We start from the raw sequence: 9,774 nt of genomic DNA, 5'->3' as shown, positions 1-9,774 counted from the left end.
GAAGGTTCTAGTTCTAACTAATAGAAATGACTGATTTGTGGCAACTATAGTTTGTGATTTTGTTAGGATGAATCCGCTTAAGTTTTTAGGGTCGCAAGTTGGTAAGGACCCACAAAAGTTCATTGATGAGGTAAAATATATATTTGATGTGATGTCAATAACTATTAGTGATAGGTGAGATTGGAATCCTACAAACTCAAGGATGTGATTCATATCTGGTTCACTCAATGAAAAGACAACAAACATGACTTTTTATTTTGTAACTCTTTACATACCAGTCCAATTCAATGTCAGTCCAAAAACTCTCTCATAAGCTTTCTCAGTCTTTACTCCAGTCGGTTACCCAGTTATAGCTAGACGGGTACAAAGAAATTGTCCTATCACAGTCTCTCAGAAAGTCACCTCAACAGATTTAGTAGAGTTATAAATAGTATACTTCGATGCAATTCTAGGCATGGATTGGTTACACTCATGTTATGACTCAGTCAATTGTAAAACTAGGATTATTAGTTTTCAGTTTCCAGATAAACCAATCTTAGAATGGAAGGGTAGTAGCTTAGCACCTATAGGTCGATTTATTTCTTACCTTAATGCCAGAAATATGATATCTAAGGGTTATCTCTATCATCTAGTTCGAGTTAAGGATTCTAGCCTTGAAACCCAACTCTTGAGTAAGTTCCAGTAGTCTGTGAATTTCCAGAGATCTTCTCGAAGTCCCTCTTGAAAGGGAAATTGACTTTGGAATTTATCTCCTTCAAGATACCCAGCCTATTTCTATTCCTCCTTACAGAATGGCTCCAACAGAGCTTACGGATTTGAAGAAACAGTTGGAAAGACCATCTAGCGAAGAGCTTCATCGGACCTAGTATTTCATCATGGGTTGTAACAGTGTTGTTCGTAAGGAAGAAAGATATTTCTCTCAGAATGTGCATTGACTATAGACAATTGAACAAGGTCACAATCAAGACTAAGTATCCCATCCCCAGGATTGATTACTTATTTGACAAACTTCAGGGAGCTAGCAATTTCTTAAAGATAGATATTAGATCGGGTTATCATCAGCTCAGAGTCAGAGGTAGTGACATTTAGAAAACAACCTTCAAAATTCGTTATGGTCATTATGGATTTTTATTTTTGTCGTTTGGACTAATTAATGCTCCTGCAGCTTTCATGCATTTGATGAACAGAGTTTTCAAATAGTAATTGGACTTGTTCATTATCGTCTTTATTGATGATATCCTCATTTAATTTAGGAGTGAGGAAGAACATACAAGTCATTTGAGAGTTGTTCTGCAGACTCTCAAGGATCCCCAGTTATTCGCTATGTTTAGTAAATGTGAGTTTTGGTTGCAATGTGGTTCTTTTCTTGGTCACATTGTATCTAGCAAAGGGATCCGAGTGGATTCGCAGATGATAGAAGCAGTGAAACAGTGGCCCAGACCTATCTCTGCTACAGATATAGAAGTTTCTTAGGTCTAGTAGGTTATTACAGAAGGTTTGTGGTAGGATTTTCATCCATAGCCTCACCATTGACTAGGTTGACTCAGAAGATGGTCAAGTTCCAATGGTCAGATGATTGTGAGAAAAGCTTCGCAAAATTGAAAACAAGATTGATTATAACTGCTTTCTTGACTCAACTAGAGGGTTCAGATGGTTATGTGATCTATTGTGATGCATCCAAAGTTAGCCTAGGTTGTGTGTTGATGCAGTGAGGTAAGGTGATATCTTATGCCTCTAAACAACTTAAGGTGCATGTGAAGAACTATCTAACTCATGACCTCGAGCTTAAAGCAGTGGTGTTTGAACTCAATATATGGAGACACTACTTGTATGGTGTCCATGTAGATGTGTTCACCGATCATAAGAACCTTCAGTATGTGTTCACCCATAAAGAGTTGAATCTTCGCCAAAGGAGATGGCTTGAGTTCCTTAAGGATAATGATATGAGTGTGCATTGTCGTCCTAGTAAGGCAAATGCATTAGCCGATGCTCTTAGTAGATTATCTATAGGTAGTGTAGCCCATGTTGAGGAATAAATGAAGGAGCTAGTGAAGGATGTTCACAAGCTTGCTCGTTTGGGATTTTGCCTTATGAGCATACTAGACAGCGCTGTAACAGTTCAGAATGGGGCAGAATCATCTTTTGTGGAGGTTAAGGAAAATCAAGACAGTGACCCATCTTGCTTGAACTTAAGGGTGCAGTCCATAATGAGAGAGTGAAGGTTTTCTCCCAAAGTGGAGATGGTGTACTTTGCTACCAAGGTAGATTGTGTGTTCTTGATGTGGGCGAGTTGAGACAACATTTTCTTGCGAAAGCCCATAACTCTAGGTATTCTATTCATCCAGGTGCCACTAAGATGTACCACGATCTGTGAGAAGCCTATTGGTGGAATGGCATGAAGAGAGAGATAGCAGATTTTGTGAGTTAGTGCCCCAATTGCTAGCAAGTCAAGGTAGAACATCAGAAACCAGGAGGTATGACTCAAGAGATCAATATTCCTATTTGGAAGTAGGATGTGATCAATATGGACTTCATCATAGTATTACCTCGTACTCGCAGACAACATGACTTAATTTGGGTGATAGTTGATAGGATGACTGAGTCTTCTCGCTTTTTGGCGGCCAAGACTACAGATCGACAGAGGACTATGCCAAGCTTTACATTAATAAAATTGTGATGTTGCATGGGATTCTTTTGTCTATCATCTCAGATAGAGGTCCTCAATTTACCTCTCACTTCTGGAAGTCATTTCAAAAAGGCCTTGGTACTCAAGTTAACCTTAGTACAACATTTCATCCACAGACGGATGGGCAGGCAGAGCGTACCATTCAAATCTTAGAGGATATGTTGAGAGCTTGGATGATCAATTTCAAAGGTAGTTGGGATGATCACCTCCTTCTTATTGAGTTTGCCTACAATAATAGCTACCATTCCACCATTCAGATGGCCCCTTATGAGGCTTTATATGGGCGTAAATGTAGATCTCTTGTTGGTTGTTTTGAAGTAGGTGAAGCAGCTTTGATAGGGCCAGATTCAGTCCTTTATCCTATGGAGAAAGTGCAACTCATTAGAGATAGACATAAGAAAGCCCAAAGTCGTCAGAAATCTTATGCAGATGTAAGGAGAAGGGAACTAGAGTTCCAAGTTGATGATTGGATTTTTATTTTTCTTAAAGTCTCACCTATGAAAGGGTGATGAGATTTGGAAAGAAAGGAAGCTCAGCCATAGATATGTAGGACCTTACAAGATCTTGAAAATGGTTGGCAAGGTGGAATATGAGTTAGGGTTACTAGCAGAATTAGCAGCAGTGCATCCCGTCTTCCACATCTCACACTTGAAGAAGTGTGTGGGTGATCCAGCCTCTGTAGTGCCTTTAGAAAGTGTGGCAGTGAAAGATAGTCTTTCTTATGAGGATGTACCAGTTGAGATTCTTGAACGTCAGGTTAGAAGGTTGAGAAACAATGAAATCGCTTCAACCAAGGTCTTGTGGAGAAGTCAATTCGTAGAGGGAGCTACTTGGGAAGCAGAAGCAGCTATGAAAGCTAAGTATCCTCACCTCTTTCCTTCTGATTCCACTCTAGCTTGAGGTAATAGTTCCTCTTCAGTTTTCCAGTCATTCATGCATAAATTCAGTCTTAGAATCATGTTCCCTAAGTTAGTACTTGCATTTTCAGCGTATTTACATGTACTTGGAACTCAATTCAGTCAGAAACTCAGTTCTCAATGTTTAGTAGTGGGGTTTGCAGCTCTCTCTCTCTATTTCAGCTATTTTATTATTCACTTAAGGACTAATGTTCCCAATGGACAGATAATGTAACACCCCATAGCCAAAATAGACCAAAAATTAGTTTTTCAGAAAAATATACAGGTGCTACAAATGGTGGCATCGACGGACCGTAGCCTGAATCACGGTCCGTCCTGCACAACCGTCGATGGGATCAGAAACTCCCAAAAATTTCAGACCAAAAAAATTTTGTTAAGTCATGGACAATGGACGGACTTACAATTCTTAGGTCAAAAAACAGACCGTAGTCCGTGACCTTAGATCAATACTCCCTTCACCCACTTTACGACAAGAGCTAAGGATGAACAACACGGTTTGTAGGTTGAAAATTTGGAGACAGCTAAGGGGAAATGCAGTTGGTTCAACTTCAAATGATAAGAAATCTTAGCACAAAATGAATTAGTGTCCTATGACCTACCCACAGATAGATAATTGAATTATCTTTCTATATCCATTGACCTTGCTAAAATCAGACCTTCAAGTCAATAGTTAGGCCCATTTTAGTAAAGGCCTGTTGAAAGGGACCTGACAACGGACCCAACGACGGGGCGTCGGGAAGACGATGGACCGTCAGTCTTGGCCGTCATTTGGCCCGACAACAACTTTTCCAGGGATCTTTTGGACATTTCCCACTTCATTTAAAACCTTACGTCATTTTGACCCTAAATCATCATATATTAGTCATTTTAACCCTAGAAACATAATTAAAACATATCTAAGTCTAATCATTAAATCAAAAGTTAGGAAACTGAAAGCAAGAAAGGAGAAAAATCTCAAGAACTCTAGTTCAAGAACGAAAAAAGTGTCTAGCAGTTCCATCCACAAAACTTAAGCACTTTTCATGAATTTCATCGCCAGGTATGTTGGATTTTACTAGTGGGTTCCTTTATCCCATTGGGTCCCTAGTTTTCAGTTAGATTCTTGATTCTATTATCCTGATTAAACCTAGGGTTTCTAGAACTCTGATAGAACTTTATGAACCGACTAAATATATGTTCCAAATCATATTATCATGTTATTATTCAGTTTATTGCATGAAATTCAGAACCCTAGCTTTGTATTTCTTTAGTTCTTGAATTACACATGCTAGGTCAGATATTTCAGACACTTTATATATATATATGCCTCAGTTATAAATGCATGATTACAATATTAATTAATGTGTTCTAAGTTTGCATGTTCAATTTTGCGCTATCCAATATTTACATAAAATCAGACATAATCAGTAATTTTCAGAAATCAGGGGAGTAGAATAATATCAAGTTTGACTAGGGTTCGGCGTACCCAAATAGTCCAAGAACTACTAGCCAAGTAGGTTGTAAGTCCCCTTAGTGTGCAATCAGTTTAGTGATCATGCTAGCATGCCTTTATACCTTTGGAAAGGTATATTGGGTCCTCACGATGGGGTGTATACATCGAACTCCATAATTAGCTCATGTGGTTTTATTATCGGTTATTAGTAGCTCCCACAAATCAGTCAGACTCTTTACATTGAACATTCATCAGTATATTCAGTATTCAGTGTTAACATGTTATAAATTGGTCATTGCATCGAGTTAGCTCAGAATTCAGTTTATCATGTCAGATAATTATACTTGCTACTTTTCTTGTTCAGTTATGTTTTATTTCAGCTTTAATCTATCATATATGATCAGTACCTTTCTATTACTGATGCATATGTGCGCTACATCTTCTCGTGATGTAGGTTCAGGTTTTCAGCATCCATATCACGCATAGATCAATTTTTTGATCTCCAGTTCAGCAGATTTAGTGGTGAGTCCTCATTCTCTGAGGACAACAATCATGAGTTCATTTAAGTTTTCTTTTAGTCATTTAGTTTCAGTTTTTGCTAGATTTAGTTGGGGTTTGTCCCAGTATTTATAGTCCAGTTTAGAGGCTTATTTTCAGACATAGTTAGTTTCAGCTTAGTGTTGAGTTAGTAGTTTTATTGTATTAAACTCACCAGTCTTCATATATATCAGTTTGAGCATATGGCTATTCCCCATATTTTTATATAATTTATGATTTAGCTTCGACACAGTTTATTATCTTTAGTATGCTTATGATCATGCAAGTAGGGTTAGCTTGGGATCACTTGTGGTCCTAGGTTCCGTCTCCGCGTCTTGGGGGTAGCTCGGGGCGTGACATAGTTAGAGATTTTTATGATATCCAACTGTATCAATATACATCATGATTATGGATTTAGTAGGATGTCAGGATCTAGTGGAAATAAAAATTTTACAGAGAAAGAGCAGGGTGGGTAAAATCGTAAAATGCTTTTTTTTTAGTGCAATGGTTTGTCATAAAATCTACCAGTTCCTTTCTTACCAAGGGTATATCTGTTTCTCTAAATTTTAGTGCTCTAATCAAAATTAGCTCACAAGTTGCTACAACCATTGCTTGATAATGTATATCTGACCTATCATAATATAACTGGTTTAAGACTAATCAAGGTGTTATTGGGTTTGGTATGGTTCCTTTATATATTTATTTTTGGGGCTTATCTAAAATTTAAAAAACTAGATATTTTCAAAGAGGTTTGAGCCAAATAGGATTTATTCTACCTGTACCATCTATTGTGCTATGTAACTTGTATACTTTTGTGTGCACATAGACGAACAAAAGTTTTTAAATATTACTCCTTGAGTCACGTAGATTAGTTAATGTCCCTTTGTTTGTGTAGCCTTATGGCAATCAAGCATAAAAGAAAAATTTTAGACAATAGACATTAGCCATAACAAAATAGGAATAATTCATTGCAAAATAGAAAATGACATCCAATACATTAAAGTTAAACTAAGTTTCGAGAATCAATGCAAACGGCCACACAAAAAAAAATAGAGAAGACTACAGGAGGGACTATGAGGGGGGAGGCTGATGTGTAAGGCACTAAGTGATGAGAGTAAGACTAGAATTTGCGTCATCATTATCCTTGATTGCTTTTTCTTGCAGTATGGCATTCTTGGTCCTTAGTTCTGCATTTTTCCTATAAAGTCTTGAATGATAGAGGTACCAGGTCCCTCGTCTGCACCTTGAGCAGTTCAGCCTTAAGAATAGCAATTTCAGTATCTTTGTTGCTCACCCTCAAGGTTATCTCTTCCAACTCATGCTTCATCTGATCCTGCTCTGCAATTAAGTGAGACACATTACTCTTTGAATTTCCATTTCCTTTAATGCATTCGCATTCAACAAGAGTAGTTTTAGTGAATGCTTGCTTGGCAGTCCCTACTTTGCCGACTCCAAGTGGAATGTTTAGGTACTTGAATAATTTTTTCAATAAGCATCCATAACCCATTTTGTGCTTCCTTTCTCGTTCAATTACAATCTTGTATATGTGTTCAAGCATGAGTGTTGGAAGGTCCAGTGATTCAAACTCGCACAAGAATTCCATAAGAAACATATCAGATGAAGTGGCAAAAGTCGTTCTCTCTTTTTAAAGAAGAAAAACCTTGTTTACAAATTCAAAGACCAACTATATTCACTCTTCATTAACTTCTTGAGCAATCCAGAACATTGAGTTTTGGAACCTTGGAACATACCTCGACAAAATCAACAGAACAACTCTTCCCAACCACAGACTTGATACCTTCTTGAGGTACCCCTAAAATATTTCCCAATAAGTCTTCATCAATATAGATTTCTATGTTTCCTAATCTTGTATTGATATTACCATCTTCTTGAAACTCAATGTTGAGTATAACTCACGTACTTCTTCCTCATGGAGAAGAGGAGACTTGATGTAAAATAGGTGTATCCATGACTGAATCACCACAATGTCATGTAGAGTATCCATCCCAGCTTGCATAACAATATTCATATAAAACACTCTACCTGCCAAGACACTTTATGTACTCTGATTGTCAACAATTGTTTGTCTGTTGACAGCTGTGTCATCCACATGTACTTGTGGACCCGGTCCTTTTTCAGACTCTTCAAGTTCCACTTCAGAAGTTTTTCTCTTTCTTTTTTCTTTTTCCTTTTTCCTTAGCACCACCAGGTTTAGTTTCTCCTTTGGGTTTCTTTTTGTCACTTTTCCTCTTTAAATTTTGTTTCAAATCAAGCACAATTTCCTTATCAGGTCCCTCTTCAGATTCCGCACTAGATACCTTCAGCACATTTGACAACAGTATTTGGAATCTCGACACTTTAAAAGTTCTCTTCCTTCGATGGTTACCACTAGATTCTGCACTTGCTTCCATAGCATCAACCAACTTTTTCTTTGAATCAGATTTAATAAAAGGTCTCCTTGTAGACTCAACTTCCACAACCTTTTCTTTTCCCCCTTTTGAGAAGGGCTCCTTTCTCTTCTTTGCCGTATTTGTAGAATCTAAAGACATATATCTTCCAAAATCTGGGGTTTTGTCAAACACGGGTTGAGTTTCCCTAATCTCTTCATCCAAAAGATTTTCATTTCTTGCACTTGGACTTCTTCTCTCATCAATGTAAGACTTTCAAAAACCTAAATTTAACCGGAGGCCAAGATGTTGGACTCAGACCTCTTGCTCTCTAGTAGATCTCCCTCGAAAAGATGATCGGACAACATTTCAAAATGGGGACCAGTTTGAGGAGAGAGAACTGGGTTATTTAAATTGAGGGAAGGAGATAGATTTTTAGAAATATATAATAATGCAAGGTTGACTGGAGAAGTAGTCAACACTCTGGATTGAGACCCAGCATATGAAGGTGTATAAAAGAACACAGGGTCGATTTAATTTAGAGATGCAAGCATCTTCTTCGATGAAGATGATGGTTTAGAGATTTTACAAAGAGAGATGAAATAAGCAGCAACAGAGAGAGAGAGAGAGAGAGAGAAACGAAAAGGATTTAGGGTTTTCGAAGAGAAAGTTCAGAAATTTGTATGAAGAGCATATGAGAAGAGAAAGATGTATAAAAAAAAAGAAACAGTGTCAGTTCCCTTAGATTAAACATATCACTTGGAGTTAAGCGATGGGACAAACGGTCAGAATGACCGATGACTGATACGTGGCCATTTCAATATTTCTTTTTAAACCTGTTTAAAAATAATGTAAAGAAAGCTAACCTCTAAAAGGACGAGGTCCCTTACTGCACGTAAAATCCCATTCCTGAATAGTTCTGGCCATACTTTGTTTCTGTACTTCTTCATGAATGTGTACCTGCATTAGGTACAAGATTGATATTACTTAGACAATTTACTATTATCAAATAGGATAAATGCACTACAAATCATAGCCACCAAGGGAATTTGATGCTTTTGAGTGGGTCAGATCAATTTGGGTTCATCATTCCCAACTTCATCATCTTACTCTCAAACATATCTTTGCTGAGAGCTTCGGTGAAGATGTCTGCAATTTGATCCTCTGTTTTGCAATACGTCAAAACAATGTTTCCCTTTCCAACATTGTCTCTCAAAATCAATGTGTTTTGTTCTCTTATGTTGAACTGGATTCTTCCCCATACTCACAGCACTGGTGTTATCACATATAAGAGGAATTGCATGTATACACACTCCAAAATCATCTAAGTGTTGATTAATCCACAAGAGTTGAGAGCAACAGGAAACGGCAACTACATATTCAGCCTCAATTGTGGAGAGAGCCACAAAATTCTGTTTCTTCGTTCCCCGTGAGATAAGAGAGGACCCAAGAAAATGTACCATGCATAAAGTACTTTTCCGGTCTACTTGATAGGCTGCAAATTCAGCATCACCGAATCCAAATAGATTAAAGAATCATCAGTTGGGTAGAATAGGACCAAGTCCTCTGTTTTCTTCAAGTATCTGAGTATCCGTTTTGCAACCTTAAGATGTGAATCTTTGGGACATTCTTGAAATCTAGCACACATTCCAACACTGTACACAATATCAGGTCTACTAGCAAGTTAATTATAAGAAATACCCAATAATGTCTCTATATATTGTTTGATTCACAAGAGGATCAACTTCATCTAATCCTAGTTTTGAATTGGTTTACATATGAGTGTCTATAGGTTTGGAATCAAACATGTTGAAT

At 37.5% G+C, this 9,774-nt stretch overlaps 1 protein-coding gene across 1 annotated transcript; it reads left to right on the top strand.

Annotated features, from left to right (window-relative positions):
• Positions 1 to 2,036: 2,036 nt before the first annotated feature.
• Positions 2,037 to 3,586, top strand: LOC138347444 (uncharacterized). The gene is made up of 3 exons (XM_069295739.1): positions 2,037 to 2,195; positions 2,944 to 3,117; positions 3,191 to 3,586. The coding sequence occupies exons 1-3, from the start codon at positions 2,037 to 2,039 to the stop codon at positions 3,584 to 3,586; spliced, it is 729 nt and encodes a 242-aa protein (XP_069151840.1).
• Positions 3,587 to 9,774: the final 6,188 nt, after the last annotated feature.

The sequence above is a fragment of the Solanum lycopersicum genome, chromosome 3 (genome assembly GCF_036512215.1).
Source record: "Solanum lycopersicum chromosome 3, SLM_r2.1".
Lineage (NCBI taxonomy): Eukaryota > Viridiplantae > Streptophyta > Magnoliopsida > Solanales > Solanaceae > Solanum > Solanum lycopersicum.
The sequence above is the reverse complement of the archived record's forward strand: the minus strand, read 5'-3'. Positions and strand labels throughout refer to the sequence as shown.

Coding starts and splice junctions, on each gene's coding strand:
- LOC138347444 (XM_069295739.1), top strand. CDS start 2,037: ATGAAGGAGCTAGTGAAGGATGTTCACAAGCTTGCTCGTTTGGGATTT. Junction 2,196..2,943: donor CATCTTGCTTGAACTTAAGG/GTGCAGTCCATA, acceptor TCCACCATTCAG/ATGGCCCCTTATGAGGCTTT. Junction 3,118..3,190: donor GTCAGAAATCTTATGCAGAT/GTAAGGAGAAGG, acceptor CACCTATGAAAG/GGTGATGAGATTTGGAAAGA.